The sequence below is a fragment of the Salvia hispanica genome, chromosome 3 (assembly GCF_023119035.1).
Source record: "Salvia hispanica cultivar TCC Black 2014 chromosome 3, UniMelb_Shisp_WGS_1.0, whole genome shotgun sequence".
NCBI lineage: Eukaryota > Viridiplantae > Streptophyta > Magnoliopsida > Lamiales > Lamiaceae > Salvia > Salvia hispanica.
The window spans coordinates 26671070-26695360 of NC_062967.1; the positions used below are offsets into that span (position 1 = coordinate 26671070).

Sequence of the window (24291 nt, forward strand, 5' to 3'; positions counted from 1 at the left end):
AAGTAGAGATAGAGATGTTTTCATTTTAGGAAACGTTTATTTTTTATAGAACAGTGCTTCTTTACAAGCACAGTACTATTGATACCTACTAATGAATGAAAAAAAGGCTGAATTTTGTGTATCCTTGAATCTTGAAATCAAGATTTTGTTATATACTAAATCAAGAATCTTGGCATCAGACATCATTGTTATAGCACTAGTCATTTACTCTGTTTACTTATGTTTATTGGAGCTGCAAAATAATGACAAAAATAATTCTAAGACTAAATCAATAATCACGAATCGATTTTTCCCATGTAATTTATACACACAATTGTATAAGTCATTTGTGCGTCTCTACAACAACGGCGATGATGGAGAAGAAGAAGATGAAGAAGAAGAAGAGATGGATGACTGCTGCGTATGTCTCGAGCGTCTGCACTCTGGCCTCGTTGCGACTTTGCATTGTCGCCACGAGTTTCACGGGGGCTGCATACGGAGGTGGCTCTGCCGCGGCCGGAATTTCTGCCCCCTCTGCAAAGCTACGGCTCTCCGATAGGGTTTGGAAAGTAATCCCGATATAATGTAGATTGTACACATAATTCTCATTTAAACCATAACTTCAATTATGGTGTAACAAAATCCAATATTCTGCTATTTCACCTGTAAAACACTATTATTGAGTTACAATGTGCAATTATTTTTCAGAATAGACAAAGATTGTTTTGATAGTGCATCATGACTGAGTTGATCTGAATCTCTTTTTTCTTTGAAAACGCATTTATCTGAAATCACTATCTAAACTCCGGTGACTCCTAATTAAAGTCTTTACTTCTCATATCACCAAATTCCTTTCTTTTATTATCAAAAACACACTCTCTCTCAAACGGCAAGCCAATGGAAGAAGGGATCAGATCCCCTGCTGTGTAGCAAAACACAGAACACAGTACTGTGGTCTAAACGCACAATTTTGTTAATGAAACGCACCTGCCAACTTAGTTATCAAGCTTGACTTTTTTATATTAATATGTTTTGTTATCTAGCATTTAATCAATCCTATTTTTTTATTCTGTTTATATAAGCATAGTTTTGTATCTGACGTAATATTAATATGTTTAGTTATCAAGCATTTAATCAATCCTATTTTTCTTCTTTTTCTTGTTTAATAAGTTTATTTTTATTCAGTTTTTTTATTTAAAAGTTCAAAACACAAAATAAACCAAAATATCATTATAGTGAACTAAATATTTTAATAAGTAAATACTTCATTATAAGTTATAGTGTTCTAAATCGCTCTTATAGTTATTTTAATAGTAAACTAAATTTGTGTTCTCATATTATGTGTTTAATACTCCCTCTATTCCATAGTAATAGGGGCATTTCATTTTCTGCACTCGTTTTGAAAAAATAATTATAAATAGTTAAAGTGGAGAAAAAGTAAAGTAAGAGAGAATATTGTAGATAAGACTCTTCTCTACATTATTCTCTCTCTTACTTTACTTTTTCTTCACTTTAACTATTTATAATTATTTTTTCAAAATGAGTGCGCAAAATGAAATGTCTCTATTACTGTGGAACGGAGGGAGTATTAGTTATACTGTGATCATCTTCATATATACTTCCTTCGTCCCCTCAAAATAAAAACATTTGAAACGACACGAGTTTAATGCAAAATTGATAAAGTAAGAGAGATATAAAATGAGAAGTGTGATAGTGGAAAATGAGTCACGTCTCATTAGAAAGAAAGAAATTTCCTGAAAATGAAAGTTTCTATTTTACGGACAAAAAATGAAAGAATTTCTATTTTTAGGAGATGAATGGAGTATATATATATATATATATATATATATATATATATATATATATATATATATATATATAGGGTACACTATGGTCCTAATGGCTCCTTAGTGTTAAGTTCAAATTTAATAATAACCTTTAGATCAAGATTATGGGCGGATGAGATGTATTCTACAGGTCATACTCCGTGTTACATTATTAAGAGGCTCTGGCTACATTATGAGGGTAAAATTGGAACATCATAATCATAATTCAGTTTAATAACGGAAGGAGAGACATTTTCGCCATTTAATTTACACGTTCATATCAATCAACATTCCACATACCACTCTCTCTCCTGATTTCTGTATCACATTTTCCACAATCGAAGAAAACCTAATTTCAACATTCTCTCTCGATTTTCAACCCTAGTTCCGTCGACTCTTCGTCTTCTGAAAATCTGGAGGCGGCATTCGGTCATTGAAATCGGAAAAAAAACCTTTCGACGACCGGCAAAGTGTAGCAATCCTCTAAACACGGCGGCGGCAATATCAATTGACTTCTGCGACTGTCGTTGCCCAGAAATCTACATTTCGGGATTGCACAGTACGGCGATTTTAAGGTAATATACACACTTGATTCTATCAACCAACTCCCGTATACATTATTGTATAGATTGCCCGAATTGAAGGGTTCAATTTTATATTTAAATTGATTACGAATTCTAGAATTTTCGTGAAAATTAATAATTTTGTAGTTAAAGCTTTGGTTTTTGTCGGGAATAAGGTAATTTACATTATTCAATATAACTTTGGGTAGCTTTTGTTTGTTTGTTTGCTTTTGGTTATTTGTTTGAACTAGTCCATGGTTTTGATGTTGTGAAGTGACGGTGGGCATGAGTTGTGGTGTTTTGTTTAATTGTGTATTGTCTGTTTGGTGGGAGTTATGTATTTAGAGCAAAATTAATGTCGTGTGTTACATTATCAACAAGAATGAGTTACATTATCAACTAGAAAGCATGAAATAATGTATCGTATCGTTGTTAGTAATGTAACTTAGGATGCGCCCTGGATTAAGTTGTGTGTTGACATTCTCTGCATGCCCTTTGTTTCATTATTAACCACCGTTCGATACATTATCCAATAGACAACCGATAATAATGTATTGCATGTTTATCAACACTGTAATCATGCGTATGAGTTATGTTATGCAAAGTGTTTGTGTTGCACATTACATTATTAACCACAATTAGTACATTACAGCAGTCTTTATACACTAATGTATACTATTAATAGCAATAATGTAAACGGGGTGCGTACATTAGTCGCCATGTTTGTACTACATTATTGTGAATTGTTGTGTTCATTTTTTAAGTCTATAATTTACATTATTTACCCCAGTTTGATACATTAATACAGATTCATTTTCAGCATGTCTTTATTTTAACACATATATGACGTACATTGTTCAGTATGCGATAATAGTCTCACTTTTATTATTAACTTTTGAACAGGATGGAAGAGGACAAGAGTAGATTATGAAGATAACTTTGATGATTACTTTGAAGAGATGAATATAGAAGATGTAGGGGACGAAGGTCGTCGAAATAGGGATGATGTACTCTATTTTAGGAGAACATGAACAGTGTAGCATGATTTTGTACTGTGTTTAGTATTGCAAATGTAATGTAGATATTGTTTTCTGTGTTGACATTATTTGTGGAACATGGTACATTATTTAACAGATTATGTTACATTATAATGTATTCATCATGTATTACAGTTTGTTATCTTAAATAATGTAAACTTATGTTATCAATAATGTAAGTCGTCACAGCTTTGATGTATGAATTGCTAAATTAAAAAAAGTAAGTAGTATATCTTAAAAAATAAAATTTTCTAAGCTTTCAATTATAAATGCAATAACAATTTTATTGTAGAAAGATGTGGTTTAGATTAAGATAATTAATTAAGAAAATCAAATCTTGGTAGCCTTGAATTTAGGAAGCATATATAACGTAAATCATGGAAGGAAACTAACTAAATTTCTCATACCAAATCTACCCTTTCTTGAATTAAAATAATAGTTTTATTAATAAAAGGAGCATGTGTCTTGGCCGTTAGATTGATAAAATAAAGGGATGAGATCAAAATGGATATTTGACATAAATTGGGTTATGGATTTGAGCACTCCCCTATATATATATATATATATATATATATATATATATATATATATATATAGGGGCGTGTTAGGGTCCTTACAGCATCTTAGTGTAAAACACAGCACAAATCACAGCCCTTGGATCATAAGATTGGATGGTTGTGATTAGTTACATTATCATACTAAAAATCTACATTATTAGGCGAGGTACATTATTAGACTAGAAATGTACATTGTAAGATTAAAACTGTACATTATCAAACTAAAATACTACATTATTAAACTAAATTGCTACATTATTATCCGAGCTACATTATTAGTCTAAAATTCTACATTATTAGATGACACGTGGCATTAATCTAACTGTTAGATCATAGGATCCAATGGACTGCAAGTGTTTTAAGTTTTACTTATACTTAGCGTTCTGACCTGAATACATCCCTATATATATATATATATATATTTGGGCTGCATTTCTGGATTTAAATGCATTCTTGTTTTGATCAAAACAAGTATGTGTTTAAATCCAGAAATGCAGCCCAAATCTTGGCCCTAGGATTAGATGATCTAATGGTCAATAATTAACCCAAAACACGGAAAGTCATAATTAAGTAGTTTTAGGTCATATTATAAGATTTGGATTTATTTCATGTTAAGATCATTTTAGGTCATGCTTTGTTAGCATGACCAAAAAATAAACTAACTATGACCTAAAAATGTCCTACGTATGACCGTGTTCTGCATTTCTGTATTTAAATCTGGTCTTCATAGATCAAAACCCTATATATATATATATATATATATATATATATATATATATATATATATATATATATATAGGGATGTACTAGTATAACAACTAATTTTAAAGTTACAACGTACATCCAACCACGTGCTGCCATGTGGCACGAAAAATGCAATACACATTTGTAGAAGCTATAAATAAATTTCGGCGGATTGCATTTTTGTTATATGCAGATTGCATTTTTTATCATTGAGTTTTGCATTTTTGATATTGACTGTTTAATTTGCATTTTATATATAGACGAATTGCATTTTTATATGTGAAAATGCAAAACTTAACAATAAAAAATGCAATTTATGTGAAAATGCAAAACTCAACACTATAAAATGCAATTTACATACAACTAAAATGCAATCTGCGAAAATGCATATACAACTAGATTGCATTTTTGTGTTTAAAATATTGCATGTTTTGTGCCACATGGCAGCACCAGATTGGATGTACGTTGTGACTCTAAAGAAGGAGGCATCCTAGTGCTCCCCTAGTTTTGTTTAATATTTATTTTTTACATAAATATCGAATGTGATAAAATATTAAATTTAATTCTGACATATACATAAATAAAAAGGGAACATATTAAAATATTACGTCAGATACTATATAAATAGAATAAATATAGGATTGATTAAATGCTTGATAACTAAACATATCAATACTATAAAAAATTCATGATAACTAAATTAATTGGCAGGTGCGTTTCATTAATAAATTTGTGTGTTTAGACCACAGCACCTGGTGCTGTGTTTTGCTACACAGCAGGGGATCTCATCCCATGGAAGAAAGTGTCCACGGCCACGTGGGCTTCGCTGAGGCCAGAATTTTTGTACGGCTATTAAGTAACCTAAATTTAAAGATTGACCTAATTTTTTTTTAGTTTGTCTCAACTAAAATTCATTATTTAAAAATAGAAATATTTTTATTTCTATTTTATTCCAACATAAATGCTTGATTTTTTTTGGTCAAAAAGCAACACATAGTCTTTTTTACTTAATTCTGTGTTAATTATTTTATTTTTTATTTCTTACTTTATTATATTTTTATCTCTCATATTTTTTTCTTTCTCATTTTACTTTCTCCAATTAACTCAAATAAATATAGTTTTCTTAAAATTCATATCCAAAAGAAATTCATCACTTATAACGTGATATGTAGTACCCTAAAGTATCTAAAAGAAAGAGCTAGAGTAGACATTTTAAAAAGTTTACCGAATCTTTTTCCCGAATCAAATTCTCAAGTCTAAACCTAATAACACTCCTTTTTCTATATGGAAAAGTATACTTCTCTAATAATAAAAAGGCCAAACTTAAGCTCAAAATCTAAAGAATTCTAACAAACTCAAATTCTATCACCAAATTCCTTTGTTTTTCGTATCATAAACTCTCAAATTGTGTCTCTCAAGGCAAGGCGATGGGAGAAAGTAATGAAGGCAGCGTGATTGATCTAGTGAGCATATTTGCGCGGCGATGGAGGGAAGATTTCCTGATGACGATATTCATAGAAGCGGTTAGTCTCGACGAACAACTCTCCAACGTTGTTCTTCCTGTCAGCCATGAAGACGATGGTGGCGGAGATGACGTTCTCGCTCAATTCAACACGTGTCACTACAACAACAATGAAGATGATGGAGAAGAAACGGATAACTGCTGTATATGTCTTGAGCGTCTGCACTGTGGGCTCGTTGCGACTTTGCACTGTCGCCACGAGTTTCACGGGGAGTGCATAGGGAGGTGGCTCCGCCGTGGCCACAATTTCTGCCCACTCTGCAAAGCTACGGCTCTTAATTAAGTCATTGTGTTTAGTGTTAAAACTCAACTTGTTCATGCGTTTTTCTTAAATATTTGCACTATAAGTTTTGAATTAATTATGAATAACTCTTATACATCTCCAACAATAATCTCTGTATTCTTAATCCAAAAATATTGCAAGATTGTACATATCAACCTCAAGTCCATTTAGTTTTGATGAATTTGAGTTGGTGTTCAATTTCCTTTCATGTTTTATTGCCTTCGGTGTTTTAATAAAATACTTAAGTAAAAGCTTGCAACCTATTTCCCCTGCCATCACCTCTGTTGTTACTTTACAAAATTACAAGCACAGTAGTCACTACTAATGAATGAAAAAAGGCTGAATTTTGTGTATCCTTGAATCTTTAAATCAAGATTTTGTTATACTAAATCAAGAATCTTGACAACATCACTCTGTTTACTTTTGTTTATTAGAGCTGCAAAATAATGACAACTAAGTTAGTTAGCTTCATCAACATACAAGGATTTGATCTCGATTTCCAGTCCACTATACAAAATGGCAATTTTGCCCATGTATTTGTATAAGTCATTTATAAGAAATATTTTAAAAGAGTATAAATCAGTGTTTTATTAAGAAATTCACTCCGTCTCATTTATAACATCATGAAAAGCAATATTAACTCATCTTTCATAATCGAAAATTGAATGGATATTAACAGCCGATCAAAATTTATCATTTCAATTTAAAAAAAAAAGAGACTCCAATATGGAAACTTTCCTTGAGCGAGCTAGTAGAGCATAATTAAATTTGAAAGTCTCCATTTTATAAACGGAAATTATTGAATTTAAATATGGAAAGTTTTAGTTTCCCCTGGGCTTTACATATAGCCCTAAACCTAAGTCTTGTGTGAATAAGAAATAATTAGTTGGTGAAATTGTGATAAATGGAGAGTATAGTCGAGTATGAAGGCTTGAGTGATGATGATGTTGCGCTGGAGAATATATAGTATAATAGAGGAGACCATGGAAGAGCACGTGGAGCAAGTGATGCAGATATTCGCGATGACGGTCATCCAATGAAATTTCATCGACTAGCAACCGCCACCTTGTCGGTGGAAGAAGCGGTTGATCTCCGACCAACTCGCTCACCTTATCGCTGACTACTTTCGGATGTTGATGCGGGAATTGGGAGATGAGATTCTCTCCCAATTTAGAACGTGTCAATTGAGGATGATGGAGAAGAGACGGATGATTGTTGCGTGTGTCTCGAGCGTCTGCACTGTGGGGTCGTTGTGACTTTACACTGTCGCCACAATTTCTGCCCCCTTTGCAAAACTAGGGCTCGAAATTCATAAATTGTAATCCCTATATAATGTAGCCATGATTCTCATTTAAATCATCACTTTTTCAATCCAATAAAAATGCAAATTCATATGTCCTTGCTAATAACTAAATCCAATATTATGTGTTCTTGTTCTTGCACACTCGTAAAAGCCTACGTATTGAGTTACAATTAATTTGTCATGTACAATATCATGTGTCCCTTCGCTGTATAAGGTAAACTTCCCCTTTCCCATTAAATAAAGTCCAAAATCAAAGTCTTTACTTCTCAAACGGCAAGGCCATGGAAGAAAGTATCCAAATATGAAAATGCCTTTTTCTTTATTTTATTTTCTCTCTTAATTATTTTACTATTTTCACTTAACACACAAAATAAAGCTGTATAAAATCTTGTACCATCTAAGGAAGGGATCTTCCTTGGACGGAGGCAGTACTATTTTGTTGCTTCGTTGGATACATAAAATATGAGTAAATTTTTTTTGAAAATGATATTTAAATATACACAGTACGTCATTCATTCTAGTTCAAATAATTTTTCTGTTGATACTTTATACAATGTGTTGATTGATTATTGAGAGGAGTGGTGTCGCTACTTTTTTGAGTGAGAAGCAAAACAGATTACATTTAAGAATAAATTATTTTATTTTGGGTTCCCATGATGAGTGATTGACTTTTTTTATAAAAAAAAACTAACACTAAATCTTTCTTATTTTATTCTTTCTCAGTTAATTTATTTTCTACTCCCTCCATTTCGCCATAGTTGAGGCGAAACTTTTCGGCACGGAGTTTTAGAAAGGAATATTGGATGTGTTAAATAAATTGATATAAACGTAAGAGAGAGGAAAATGTAGAGAGAATAAAACATAAAGTGAATAAAGTAAGAAAGAGAAAGAAGGTTACAATATAAGAAATGACTCAACTATGAAGAAACTTCCCGAAATAGAAAAATGACTCAACTATGAAGAAACGGAGGGAGTATTTCGTAATTTATTCTCTCTTTATATCTCATATTTTTTCTCTCTCACTTTTTTCTCTCCATTTAACTCAATAAATATCATTTTTCTTAAAATCTGTGCCTAAAAGAAATTCATCAACACGTAGGAGGAAAAAAAGGAGTACATATAAAGGAAAGAGAGTAGACATTATTAAATCTTTAGCGATTCTTTTCCCAAACCAAATTCTAAAGTCAAAACCTAATAACAATCAAATTCTATCCTTTTTCTATATGGAAAAGTATACTTAGTCCAATAATAAAAAGGCCAAACTGAAACTCAAAATCTAAAGAATCCTAAGAGCAACTCCAAGGGAGAGGGTAAATGGAGAAGTAAAGAGAAAATAACTATCATTTTTACTTTTTCTTCATAAAATTTCATGCTCCAAGGGAAAGGATATTTGAGGAGGTATTATACCTTCTTTTATTTTGAGGAGGTATCTTTACCTCTTCTTGATAGAAAAGGTATAAAGTTAGTTATTTTATTTGCTTTTTGAATTTACCTTCTTTCCTGGAGTCCATTATTTTTTAAGAAGGTATAATAACCTTTTTGAGGAGGTAAATGAGAAATATACCTTCTCAATGTACCTTTCCCCCTCGGAGAATAAACTCAAATTCAAACTCTCAAGGCAAGGCGATGGGAGAAAGTATTCAAGGCAACGTGAATATTGATCATCTACAGAGCATAGTAGAGCGGCGATGGGCCGAAGACAATTTCCTGCTGAGGATGTTCCGAGAAGCGGTCATCAGCCAAGGCCATTCTGGCTCAATTCAAGACGCGTCACTACGACAACAATGGCGCGACAAATGAAGATGATACAGAAACGGATAACTGCTGCATATGTCTTGAGCGTCTGCACTGTGGCCACAAGTTTCACGGGGGCTGCATAGGGAGCTGGCTCCGCCGTTTCTGCCCCCTCTGCAAAGCTACGGCTATTAATTAATTAAGTGATGTTATTGTATTGTGTTTAGTGTTAAAACTCAACTTGTTCATGCGTTTTTCATTGCAAGTATATATATGAATTCAGGGTAAGTTTTGATCCCAATGATTAAAAGGCCATTCTATGATTTGGAAGTCGAGTTCACATAGCAGCAATATACACTAATATTCAAACTGCATATCCAACAATAAGTTTGTTTCTGGTCAAATCTTTTCCAATAGGTATCTTTCTACTATTCTGCATCGAAATGTTTGGAAAGCTTGTAACAACTGAAGCTGAAGCTATTATTACTCCTAATTGCGACTGATGGAGTATATATCAATGAATTAAGAAAGGGTAGAAATCTTTTTAGTAATGGAGCTGAAGTTATAAAATTTTCAACAGCTACATACAAATCAACCGAATTTAAGAAAAGTGAAATCAGAATTAACAGCCAAATAAGAGCAATAGTTTAGGGCTCTCCAGAGAGAGTATAAATGAGAAGTTGTTAAAATAGCAAGCGTGAATAAAAGGTTAATGATATTAAATGCCAAGAAACAAACAGCAGATATCAAAAGGCTTATTAGTAGAGGTATATGTTGTCCGAAAGTAGAGATACACCTAATTTAATTATTGAAAAGGCATTAATTAATATCCCAAATTAATCACAATCTAAACCCCAAAAAGATAATGACAATCAAGAATCTGTCCTTGTTCCATATGGTATAGTTAAATAGACTCCCAAATCAAACTCTAATTTACTTCTCAAATCACTAAATTCCTTTCCTTCTTCTTAAGGTCATGGCCATGGAAGAACGCATAGCCGAGTCGGAGAGGATAGCAGAAGAAGCTATGGCTGAAGTGGTGAGGACAATATTTAGGAAGCGCCTCCTGTCCGAGCCTGGCCCTATTCCCAACTACTTCGGCCCGCTGACGCCTGATTCCAGCGAAACCCATTCCGCCCCGTCTGAGGATAAAGAAGATGACCTTTTCTCCCAACTCATGACTCATCGTTACAACGGCGAAGAAGATGATGACTGCTGCATATGTCTCGAGTGTCTGCACCGTGGCCTCGTAGCGACTCTGCATTGTCGCCACGAGTTTCACGGCTGCTGCATAGGGAGGTGGCTCAACCGTGGCAAGAATTTCTGCCCCCTCTGCAAAGCTAGGGCTTTTAATTAAGTGATGTTCTTCTATTGCATGTGGTTTGTGATCACATTCATATTTAGTTATTTGCATACTCCATCTCATGTTGGGGTTATTATATATATGGAGCTTTATTTTTGTTGATTCATTAGATACATTGATTTAAATTTGGAGAGTTGGTTTGGATATGACTTTAGTTAGAAACAGTGACAATCATAAATTTAAATAAGTCGGTCACAAGAAACAGCGATATTCCAGAAACAGTGATCACACATAAGCAATATAGTGGGATGAAAACAAGAAATATAAATAAAAACTATTTCTTCTACATTAAATTTTCTTACTTTAACTATTTATTATTATTTTTTTTCAAAACACGTGCCCCGACAAACATTTGGTGATGGATCATTCTTTGTTTTTATTTATATGCAGCATAATATGATCTGTCTAGCTTCTAAATCAGTCAAATAACAACAAATATTTGACCATATTTCAAATTTCAACTCATGTTTACCTACCATGTCAGCATTTCAAATTTCAGTCTCATCTCAGCACCTGCAATAGCATTAGCGCCAAAATCTGCCCCAACTTTCTTCACCATTTTTAAGTTTTTAAAAACAAAATATTAAAACCTACATAATATTAATTGCAGAAAAAACACAACGAGAAAAAACTAGAAAAAAAGGTACAAACAAACTTCAATAATTACAGGACCAAATTTCTTCGATCATATCTCGCTGGAGTTGAGCATGGACTTCTTTCTCGGGCATTAAAGTATGTTCACATATAAACTCATGGAACTCAGAAATATTTATAGTCTTATAGAGTAAAATACATGTACTATAAAATTTAAAAAAAAAAATCAAATCCGGGGGAAGAAACGCCGCCACAGCCGCGGCTCCCTTGGCGGCCTTCCTCCTGCACGAGCAGCAGGCGAGAGCCCTAAATAGATTCCTTATGGGTTACTTGAACATCAAGTAACAATCCATCGTATGTCTTGGGAAGAAAGAAACCAATCAAGATTTTACTTGTCAGATCATTCATTCAATTCCTTTCCTTCATCTCTTTTTTGTCATATCGTAAACTTTGTATGGTTGTAATGGAGAGAGACGACGTGGTTGAGATAATAAGCCGTCTCGCGACCGTGGTCGCCAGGCAACTCATCTACGCTATTTCCGGCCACCTTGAGAGGCGGCTTCGGGAATGGCTGGGAGTCGAAGAGGACAGTTCCGACAATGAGGTTCTCTCTCAATTCGAGACGCGTCGCTACAACAGTACCGGCGATGGTGGAGAAGAGGCGGATATATGCTGCGTATGTCTCGAGCAGCTGCACTGTGGACTCGTTGCGACTCTGCATTGTCGCCACGAGTTTCACAGGGAGTGCATTGAGAAGTGGCTCCGCCGTGGTCAGAATTTCTGCCCCATCTGCAAACCTAGGGCCCTCCGGCGACCTATTGTTTGATTGGATGTATTTTTTCAAATTTGGAAGAGTTAGGGTTTTGGACAAATTGGTAATTGTCGTTTTTTTTTTTTGGTATATATGTATGCAAATATATTTTCAAATGGTTGCTGTTTATTAAGCTTAGTTGGGAAAAAGTAAAACAAGATATATTTAGAGAGATGAGAATATAATTGTTGTTGCATACACATATTTATTCATACTATTATTTTTTTGATTTATAGATATTGCCTAATTTTTTAAAATTTAGAATAGTTTAATTAAACATCATTGTACAATAGTGTATTTAAATTTGAAGAGTTGGTGTTTGGATATTGGCTTCGGCCGTTAGAAACTTAGAATATAACTCGGTGGTAGATCTTGGAGTTAAAATAAGATAGACAAATAAATATAATACTCGTATTAAAGTTTATCCAAATCCTAATAACACTCGAAATCTATCCATATATAATTTTATATATATGGAAAACTTTGCTTGTCCCATAATATAAAGGCCAAAATCAGAGTCTCTCAAATCACTAAATTAAACTCTCAATCTTTGTAATGGATGAAAGTGTGGAAAGCAACGTTGTTGATGAGGTGGTGAGGCGAATGCAAGAAACTCTGGTTGATATGAAGATGACGATAAGGCGGCTTGAGGCGATCTCCGACTATCTCTCCGACTCCCTTGCAACGTTGAATCGGGCATTGCTGGCTGTCTCCGAAGTTGAAGACGGAATTCTCTCTCAATTCGAGACGCGTCACTACAACAATGGCGCGATTAGTGAAGTTGATAGAGAAACGGATAACTGCTGCGTATGTCTTGAGCGTCTGCACTGCGGCCTCGTTGCGACTTTACATTGTCGCCACGAGTTTCACGGGGGCTTCATACAGAGGTGGCTCCGCCGTGGCCACAATTTCTGCCCCCTTTGCAAAGCTAGGGTCTCTCCTGTGACCTAATTTCATGTTATATTGCTTACATTGTATTCAATTCAAATTCAGAGAGTTAGGGTTTGGACCAATTGTACATTAAAAATGCCACTTATTATTTTTAGAAGCGATTTCTACTTTTACTTTATACTCTTTTCCTATAGATTGAAATCCCGATGTACAAACACAGCAAGTTAGTATGTTTTGAATCTCTAGACGACGTATGCTATGTTGCTGTATTAATTGGACTTAAATTGACATATAAGGGCTACCCCGTCTTGTGTGCCTATATTGGACCGTGCACGTCTTGTGTGGCATATTAAAGTTAATAATAATTTATATTTTATTTTTTCCCCTTTATTTTAGGATTCTGGATACTTAACATAAATACCATTACAAATAATAAAAAAACTTTCTCCTTTTCTTTTATTTTAACTTTCTACTCTCAATGATATTCTTTAAAAATTTAAAATAATTTCATAAGAAAATGAATAAATTATTAACAATATTCATGTACATAAAAGAAATAAAGTTAATTAAAAATTTAATTTTAAGTATATGATAATGGGTCATGTTAAATTGCATGAAGTACTCAAATCCAAAACTAAGACCAATCTTACACACTAGACCTTAAATTTATTAGTACTATATTTATAAACTCATGGTGGTAAAGATTTATAATAATAATAAATTTATTATATTTGTAGAGTATTTTAATTTAAGTAAAAAAAATATTTATCAATAAATAGATTTATCATTTAATGTTTAGGATTATATGATTTTTTATATTTTATATGTATATACTATTGTATTGAGTCATATTAACCACAAATCTACTATTAAAGACTGAACTAGAGACCAAATTAGGGGCATTCCTTTTTTTAATCTTGTGGTTAGGATTAATATACAATTAATTTAATATTTTATTTAATAAAAAAAATTTAATTTTTATTTAATTTTTTTAATTTTTTTTTTATTCGATAAAATCTTGCTGGAGTAAATAATGAACTATATTCACTACATAATGAACTAAATAATGAACTAAATGAAGTATGTTATGAACTTATTACTTCATTCAGTCGTGCTATTTCTTCATTCCGTTAGTTTATTACTTCATTTATTTATGCTATTACTTCATTCTATTAGTTTATTACTTCATTCAGTCATGTTATTACTTTATTCTGTTAGTTTATTACTTCATTCAGTCATGTTATTACTTTATTCTGTTAGTTTATTACTTCATTCAGTCATGTTATTACTTCATTCTATTAGTTTAATACGGAGTACTTCATTAGTTAGTTTATTACGTCATTCAGTCATGCTATTAATTCATTCCGTTAGTTTATTACTTCATTCAGTTATGTTATTACTTCATTTCATTAGTTTATTACTTCATAATGTGTTATGACATAATTATCTTTCAGTTGAAGTAAATTCAGTATATAATGAATGTGAAAAATTAATTCATAACATACATTCATTTAGTTCATTATGTTGTGAATATAGTTCATTATTTACTTCAGCAAGTTTTTATCGAATAAAAAAAATTAAAAATAATAAAAAATAATAAAAATTAAATAAAATTAAATAAAAAAACATTTTTATTTAATAAAATACTAAATTATTTGTAAATTAATCAGAACCATAAGATTAAGAAAAATGAGTGGCCCAAATTTGGTCTCTAGTTCGATCTTTAAGAAAGGTTAGACATTGATCACAACTCCTACTGTATTATTTTAAATATTACGCGAAATTTTATATCAGTTTTTTTAATTCAAATAAAGTATACTTCACTTCGCATGGTACATTATTTAAATCTTCGACAATCCTTTTTTCCAAATCGAATTCTAAAGTCCTAATAATTAGACTAAAATTCTATCCGTTTTATATATGGAAAACTTTGCTTCTCCCATTATATAAAGGCCAAAATCAAAGTCTTTCAAATCACTAAATTCCATTCTTTCGCAAACTCTCAATCTTTGTAATGGATGAAAGTGCTGCTGAAGAGCTGGAGATGCGAATGATACTGGAGACGATCGTCAACGACTACCTTGCGACGATGTATCGGCGGGAATGGCTGGTTATCAGCGAAGACGGAGATGACATTCTCTCTCTATTCGAGACGCGTCAATACAACAATACCGACGACGTTGAGGATGGAGACGAGACGGATAATTGTTGCATATGTCTCGAGCGTCTGCACCGTGGGCTCGTTGCGACTTTGCATTGTCGCCACGAGTTTCACGGGGGCTGCATAGGGAGGTGGCTCCGCGGTGGCCGGAATTTCTGCCCTCTCTGCAAAGCTAGGGCTATCAATTCAAGTGACCTAATTTCATAGTAGTACTATTTTTTTTTTCTCCATTGGATACATAAAATATGAGTAACAAATTGTTGAAAAGGATACTATTTCCATTCATTCTAGTTTTAATATTTTGTCAATTGTCATTGTTTATACTTAATACATGTATACAATGTGTTGATTGATTATTGAGAGGAGTGGTGTGGCTACTTATTTGGGTGAAAAACAAGTCACGCTATATTCAGAATAAATTATCAAAAAAACTAGGATGTGTCACGGAACAAACAATTTTGTTCAATTCGTCGGCGATGATGTTTTCTTTAAGAATTAACAACATAATTGTTTAACTTGCCAGCAAGGGCGTCAATGCATGACTAGTAATTGAGTCAAATCCAAATTTTGAATGATTTTTAAAGTTACGGAACAAATTAAACTAGTTATACCGCAATTTGCCCTTAGGGAGATTTGGCTCGTTAACTGCTTTTTACACTCGAAAAATTCTTTAATGGAGTAAATGATTTGTATATAAACTACTACTCCTTCAGTCCGTTCCTAAAAATTTGTCAACTATATTACTTTTATCATTTTTTTAGTAGATCCTACATTCCGCTAACTCATTTTCACTCACATTTTATTTTAAAATTAATATATAAAAGTAGGATACACATGCTACTAACTTTTTCAACCCACTTTTGATTACATTTTTTAAAATCGTGCCGAGTCAAATGATGTCAAATTATTAGGTTGGAGGGAGTAGTACTACTTAACATGGCTTTTTAAATCTTGAACAAGAGTCCAAAATTAACACTATAAATGAAACTTTTCTTCTGCAAGTAGAGCTTATTTAAATCTTGAAAGTCTCCATTTTATATCCTATTATTCACGTGCTCCACTATTCTACTATTCAATTAAAAACTATAAAACTTCATTTAAAAACCCGATTAATAGTAAAACATCATTAAATAACCCGAAAATGGCATTACAAATTCCTAAAATTTTAAAACTTACATAATTTAAATCCTAAATATTTTAGAGTACATAATTTTAATCCTTAATATTAAAAATCACATGAAAAATTACTACATTATTTCAAATCATACTTAAAAAAATTACTCTTCCGGCGGTGGGAGCATGTTCAAACGAGACATGAGGAGTGCAATTGTTTGTTGATGTGTCACTCGTTCGGACGGCAACATAAGAGAAGTGTTTGCCGTTGTAGCGACGTGCAACATTCCAAATAAAATAGTTGTTGAAGAATCATGGGTCTTTTGGTTTGGCCTGTCTCGTCCCCTTCCTCTCAATTGGTTTGGCTCGTCTCGTCCCCTTCCTCTAGATATACTTGAATTGAGAAAAATGTTTGAAAGATAGTTTGAAGAGTGTTTGATGAGTTGTAATGACGGGTCACAATGTATAAGTTGTAAATAAATTGATGTACGAATATGAGTAATGAGTTGAAAAACTTTTCATAAATGAAAATATCCATATTTTTATGAGTACACATATTTTTATAGGACAATGGGAGTAATATGTTATTCTTATTATTATTTTATTTCGCCACCTTCGTTTTAGGAATTTAGAGCCATTAGATACATCTGTTGTAAATTTATTATATTTATAAACTCATGGTGGTAAAGATTTATAATAATAATGATAAACTTATTTTATTTGTTGGGATTTTGAGTTTAAGTAATAAATGGAGTATTATTAATCAGTAAATATCTTTATTACTATATCTTATGTTGTTGATTATATGTAACTTTTATATGTAACTTTTTCAATATATCAAATTATATTTATTTGAATTGTTAACGTAGTTTTTAATGTGCATATAATTATTAGTTTTAAACCTAGTACTATTATTTTAAATACTATGCGAAATTTTATATCAGTTTTATTAATTAAAAAAAAGTATACTCCACGTCGCACGGCCATGTAACACAATATTTAAATCTTCAACAATCCTTTTTCCAAATCGAATTCTAAAGTCGTAATAACACTCGAAATCTATCCATATATATGGAAAACTTTGAGTTAATATAAAGGCCAAAATCTAATGAATAGTAATTACACTAAAATTCTACCCGTTTTATATATGGAAAACTTTCCTTGTCCCATATATAAAGGCCAATAAATCAAAGTCTCTGATTAAATTTCATTCTTTCGTAAACTGTGAATCTCTGTGATGGATGAAAGTGTGGAAAGCAACGTTGTTGATGAGATGGAGAGGCGAATACGGCGGCTGGAGGCGATCGCCGCCGTCTACCTTGCGAGGTTGCCGCCCAGAGACGAAGGCGGAGGCGGAGACGAGGTTCTCTCTCAATTCGAGACGCGTCATTACAGCAACCGCGACGTTGTTGATGATGGACAAGATGACTGCTGCATATGTCTCGAACATCTCCACCGTGGACTCGTTGCAACGCTGCATTGCCGCCACGAGTTTCACGGGGGCTGCATAGGGAGGTGGCTAGCCCTAAACCCTAATTTCTGCCGCCACCAGCTTTAATTCATTATTTTATACAAATATATAAAGTGTTCAGTGATTATTGAGAGATGTGGTGTTGCTACTTATTATTTGAGTGAAAAGCAAAACAGATTATACATAGAATAAATTGTCTAAACAAGAAATATTTTGTCAAATTCTGGTTTTGTCCCAACTTTACAAATTAGCTAGAAAAATCATAGACCAAGCGATATCGTTTAACTCATCCGCGATAAAAAAATTCTTACTGAACAAACAACATTGTTAAACCTGTTTGCGATGAAGCCTATCCATATTTTCGTCGCGGGATGCTTGAGACAAATCCAAACTTTGCCTATTTTGGAAATTGTGGCCGGAAAAACACGCAATTTAGCCATATGGATTTATTTTTATTTATTTGCAATTGAAGTTTCTATTCTTGATCATACAAGTTTCTTTAGACTGTATCAAAAAAATTATGGGTGTGTGAGGACGCAGGCAACATACTTTTGACTTCACTTTTGTCAAATCAAATTTTCTAGCATTAACTAAATATACAATTAATCTTAATTGGATGTACAAAAAAAAAATCTTAATAGGATTTTCGGTTATACTATAAGATTTTTAAAATTGTGATCGGACAGCCTAAACCGCAAAGCCAGTTCTCATCCAGTATGATGACCACGGTTCCGGTTCCAAACCATTATTTGCCGGTCCAATCCCAGGCTAAAACCAGAGATTCCGATTTAACCATGCAACACTAATCTTTATTATTAGCAACAAAAATGGGATATAAATGGCAAGCCTTCAATAGTTGAATTGGGCTCATATTGAGACTTTGTATTAGTGTTTTGGGCTCCACCTTTTTATAAGAATGTGTTTGGGCCCACATGCACTACTAGGTTATCATCAATTTTAACTATACAACGTTGTTGGACTTTCAACTTTTATCTTTGTGTGCTGGTGAAATTTTGTTTTTATTTTATTTCAATATTTATGTCACTTCCTCCACTCTTTTTCCAGATTTATGCAATTCACAAAAAAGTGTATGTATTAGAGCATCCGCAATGGTCGGCTAGCGACCGGCTAGCCGATTCGTCGCGCTGGCCGATCGGCTAGCCGAACCATTGCAATCGGCCAGCGCAAAATCGGCGAGCGGATCGGCGTGGTTGAAGCCCTTCTTTTTTAAAAAAATCATGTACTTTTTTTTTTAAAATCTTTGTACTTTTTTTTAATGAAATGGATTATTTTTCCCGTATATATGTCGTAAATTTAATTCCGTATATCGCAATTTTAATTCCGTAAATGTAGTATATTTTGAATTATTTTTATTCAAGGCACGCCTATGGTCGGCCTAAATCGACGTGGCGGAGTGGTTTTTTTAGTGTTGGCGACGTGGCGAGAGGAGAGAATGGCTGGCCTATGACTAGCCTACCGACCATTGCGGATGCTCTTATTGGGTGCAAGTCAATGTCAGATTTGTGAATTTAATAAATTAAAATAAATATATTACTGTTTCCATTTTAAATTAACTAATTTGAAGTTTTTTGAGAATCACCCAAATATAATCCCTATATAGTACTATATTTTATTATCTAACTAGAGTTATAAGACCAGGAGGAACATAACAAACACAAAATCCCTAATTATAATACATATAGATAGGAATACATCCTTTATTATTCCATCCTAGAGTTATATACGTGTCAGTTGAGAGTAATTAAATATAGCTATCAGTTGTTTTTGGACTACCAAGAATTCCGTATCTATATGAAAAGAATAAAAAATTTTGAAAAAGAAAAAAACAAATAATAGTAGTAATAAAATAGAGATGAAAGAAACATCAAAACAATGCATGTGATAGTCCATCATCACCCATGTTCTAGCAGAGTACAAAATGAAGTAGGTGACAAAAAATCTTCTTGAAATAAATCCAGTCTTGTTGTAGACCCAACCACCTCTCTCTCTCTCTCTCCTCACATTTTCAGTTAATTTTGTTGGCATTTGTTAGCATAATGTGGCTATGACCATAGCCCAAACCCCCTAGATTCCAACCTAACTAATAGGGACCCGTTTTATAGCATGGATAAAGTAGGTTTAGGACTTTAATCCTATATATATCCATTGTTTTATAGACTGGATAAAAACTTCCAAAGCCCGTCGGGCTTTAGAAAGCCTATCCAGGTCCGTGTCCACATCAGCATTTTACACTGTTGAGCCTTTACTATTATCCATAAAAAATGTGTGGGTTTATACACTGTTTGAAATAGATTTCCATCTTCTACCTTCTCATTCACTCTCTCTCTATCAATTACACTTGCCTCTCTCCGTACGATGCTTTGGCCGGCGACGGCTGTGTGGTTCAGTGGTCGTGGTCTCTCTCCAATCGGCCGCCAACACTCTCCGTCAATCTCTATCTCTCTCTCTATCGATTGAAATCGATGTGTTTCTCTTCTTTCCGCCCAAAAAATGGTCTTCTTCAATTTTGGTTACTGGGCATAGCCACTGACACATCCGTCGTCTTCTTCAATTTTGGCAAATGTGAGGCGGTGATGAGGTTGGACTGTTGATGTTCCAAATCTGAGCTTCGATTTTCTGTCAATTGCTTCAATAGATTTTTTCAATTATCATTTAGGCACCGATATTGATAGATGATTTGTTCTGGAGCTGAGCTTCCTATTCTATGGATTCATTGTTGCTACTGGAAATTTGTGGCAGTGATGATTTCTTCTAAGATCTCCGAGAGTTGCGAAAGTGGTGCCCGTTTGAAAATTTGTGAAGCATCACTTTGCCTTCTCTAATGTGTAAAAGTCAAGCTTGTTTATTTTCCACTCCATAAAATCAGAAATTAATCAGGGATGATTCTGATTTTTTTTTCGATTCTTCTCTGTTGCTAATAACCCCCAGCATTATCTAGTCTATAAAACAACATCACAAAAATCATATCCAAAAATCATATCCAGATGTTATCCAACTTATGGCCCGAAAATTTAATCCCAAGTTAATTATCATGTTATATCCAATTCACGCTATAAAATGGGTCCTAGGAGAACAAATAATCAATTTGGTGTTCCAATTCATTTTCCATGATAGTGATTTGTGAATTACTCCTATATAGCCAAAACTCTCAAGATCAACCTCATTAGGCTAAGTTTGAGAGCACAAGAGGCTCAATTAATTTAATGTCTGCCCTTTTCTTTTGATTGAGAGGGGGAGATGTAACTATGGGGGCCTATGTGGAAATTTTATTGCCTACACAAATAAGTTTGTATATATGTGTTATATAGAGGGTGCTGGATGCAAATCCATCCTACATCAAAAAGGAAAATAATAGTAGTACTATATTACAATTTTAATTGAAATGTGGTTTTTAAAGTAATCTAAAAATAAATTTGTAAGGTTTTGATCTAAAGCAGGCAGCAGTACACCAATGTACAAATAACATCCTACTAATGTGAAATTCTGAATAAAAGAGTTATGCTTGAAATCTGTTTTAATGTACAAGATATATGAATTGATATGGTTGGAAGTTAACTCAAAAAAAATGGTTGGCATCAAACTCTAACAGGTATGATCTAGTGGTACGAGATTCGTTCGTCTTTAATTAAATGATCAAAGATTCGATACATATCTTTGTGGGATGAAAGCAACTTTAAATCTTTGGATTAGTTGTCCCATCTTTCGAGATACGTACAAATCATCAAGGGATGTGTAGCAATGAAAAAGAATGGTTAATATCAGCGTGTATAAGTTGGCTAAGTGATAGAGTAATTAATGTCTAGGGTCAAAGGTTCGAGTTTGAATCTATCATGACGCGATGTATAGATTATAGTATTCATTTATAAAAAAGTATAAAGTCGAAATCATAGTTTTGGAGAAAAAAAAATCTCTAATTTGGTCTCCAATTCAAATCAAGTAGGGATGCCTCACCTAACTCAGATATGCGCTCAATTAATTCAACGCGTAATAATGTCTGATAAATTAAACAACACCATTAATATCTAATTAATTAAAATTAGCTAATGAAAAAAATATGAGTAGCTATAAATTAGATAAGATTTTTATTCTTTCCAATTCCTCCTAACTACTAACCGACACCAATAAAAGTTGGGCCGTACCTTACCGTATTGCACATGGGACTCTATTTTATTTAATCTTCCACCTATAAATGGCAAACAAAAATTTACGAAATTGTCCTCGTTCATGGCAGTTGAAAACCTGAGTCATTAAATCAAAGGAATTACTTATAAAATACTCCTAATTTAATACCATACTGAATTTATATAGATAGATTATTATGGTAGATTGATTGCAGAGCTCCTTCAATATTTAAAGTTTAAACGATAGGAGTAGTATATGGCAAGAACTTGTTCAAAAATAACGTTAAAATATTCATTAAATAATGCAAATTAAAGAACTCCAATAATATATAGAGGTAATATAATGCATTAAATCGTCTTACCTAAAATCATGGATCACAAAAACCAGACAAAATTACTAAATTAATCTTTTAGTTAAATTTAGTTTAAATTTAAATCCATTACGTAATCATTGATTATATTTACATGTTTACGTTTAATAACTTAATTGCATGATGTCTCCATTTTCCTTAAATAACAATGCATACTAATTATCATGATGTGATGAAAATTAAGTGTAGGAAATTAAAGTAATCCATAAACTACCTTTAAAAGGGCCTACATACACACAATAGACACAGTCACACACATAGGTATTTGTCGAAAATGATTGTTCAATATATCTATATCAAAATTAACAGTGAATTAGGTAATATCATGTACATATGCATGCAAAATATTCCATTGTTAATAAGTACACCATCCGTCCGCCATTAGAAGTCTCATTATTCACGGATGGAGGGAGTAATTCCACTAGCTAGCAGCAGCATGTATTATACACGTGTTTTAAATTGGTTGTCGCATCAATGTGTGTAATTACTGAAAAAGTGTTAGATGATCAAATATTTGTGAAAAAAATCATCTTTCGTGATTTATTTTTCAGATTTTACGTGCAAACTATATCAAATTTTAATACTCCTTCACGATTTATCTACAATAAAAATGTAAAGATATGAGATAAGTTATTTTCATGGGTAGATCAATGAAGGATCACAAGTGAATAAACTAAGTTTATATACACCTTTTGATGTATGTATTAGAGTTTGTATACTAGAAATCACGTTTCGAGTGATTGAATACTGTAAAACTATTATTTTATTTTCCAATGAATAAAACAGATTATTTTTGTCATAATGTTGTTATGTTTTACATTTAATGGATGTTAATGCATATTTAAATGTATAAGTTAACTTAACAAAGTCTAAGTCTTTGTTTTAGTAGACCGGTTGTGGGCGTCGTCCACTTTAAGGTAACACGGTCAGTTCTAAACAAAGAAAAAGATGAATTTCACAACCTAGATGGAATTTGACTATCCATCGAGAAAGGTTGCAATGTCAATCCGCATATTTCTAAGCCTTACCGAAATAAGATGACATTGGTGTGGTATAGCACTCGAACGGATCTAACAAAGAAGACTTGTCGTTGGGCTATCTACCGAAAGGCGGGTCTTGATAATATTTGTTTCTTAATCAATGTAGGTTAGCATTGAGCATACGGTATTAATTATGCATTACTTTGACTTATCAAATGGTGCGGGTTTTTCGTAACCCAATTATCCCGATATATTGGGTAGTGGTGATCAATATCTAGCGGTGCTAGGATTGCTATTATATTGAATCGTGCGCGAGGTGAGTCTCGTTTGATAATGTCCTCAAGAGGAGCGTGAAACAAGGTTTTATTATTCGGAACCTAGCTAGTTGGAGTTTGATTACTCTATGAACAATAAATAAGCGTTTCATGCTAAGTCCACTCTTGGAATTAATAAGAAGTTAATTAATTAAGTCAAGAGCAGACATTAATTAATTATTGGACATTTTAATCTTAAGCGCGGGAAATGAAAGTTAAACGGAAACCCGGATTACTTGTAATTTCGGATTTGGATGGGGAGAGTTCAATATTACTTCAGTAGTGGCTGCTCGTAATATTCCAATTATAACTTATAATTAAATTGTGGGTTCAATTTAATTAGTAAAAAGTAAATTGGATGAGCCCATATCCAAAACTTTCCATAGATCCCTGTCTGGGCCCAAAAGGAACTTAATATAAATAGGAGAATAAAGGAGACAGAAACAACACAATTTTATTTCATAAAATTTTCGAAAATTTTCAGCCCCTAGCTGAAGGAGATTTCGAATTCCACTCCTATTCCAAAAGGATT

General features: G+C 33.0%; 3 protein-coding genes across 3 annotated transcripts; all 3 read left to right on the top strand.

Annotated features, from left to right (window-relative positions):
• Positions 1–10524: 10524 nt before the first annotated feature.
• Positions 10525–10905, top strand: LOC125209717 (E3 ubiquitin-protein ligase RNF13-like). Its single transcript, XM_048109299.1, has one exon. It carries the CDS (start codon positions 10525–10527, stop codon positions 10903–10905), a length of 381 nt encoding a protein of 126 aa, XP_047965256.1.
• A 1063-nt stretch (positions 10906–11968) lies between these two features.
• LOC125209718 (probable E3 ubiquitin-protein ligase RHG1A) lies at positions 11969–12331 on the top strand. The gene has a single exon (XM_048109301.1). The coding sequence runs from the start codon at positions 11969–11971 to the stop codon at positions 12329–12331; it is 363 nt and encodes a 120-aa protein (XP_047965258.1).
• Positions 12332–15221: 2890 nt separating this feature from the next.
• On the top strand, positions 15222–15575 carry LOC125209719 (receptor homology region, transmembrane domain- and RING domain-containing protein 6-like). The gene has a single exon (XM_048109302.1). The coding sequence runs from the start codon at positions 15222–15224 to the stop codon at positions 15573–15575; it is 354 nt and encodes a 117-aa protein (XP_047965259.1).
• The last annotated feature ends 8716 nt before the right edge of the window (positions 15576–24291 follow it).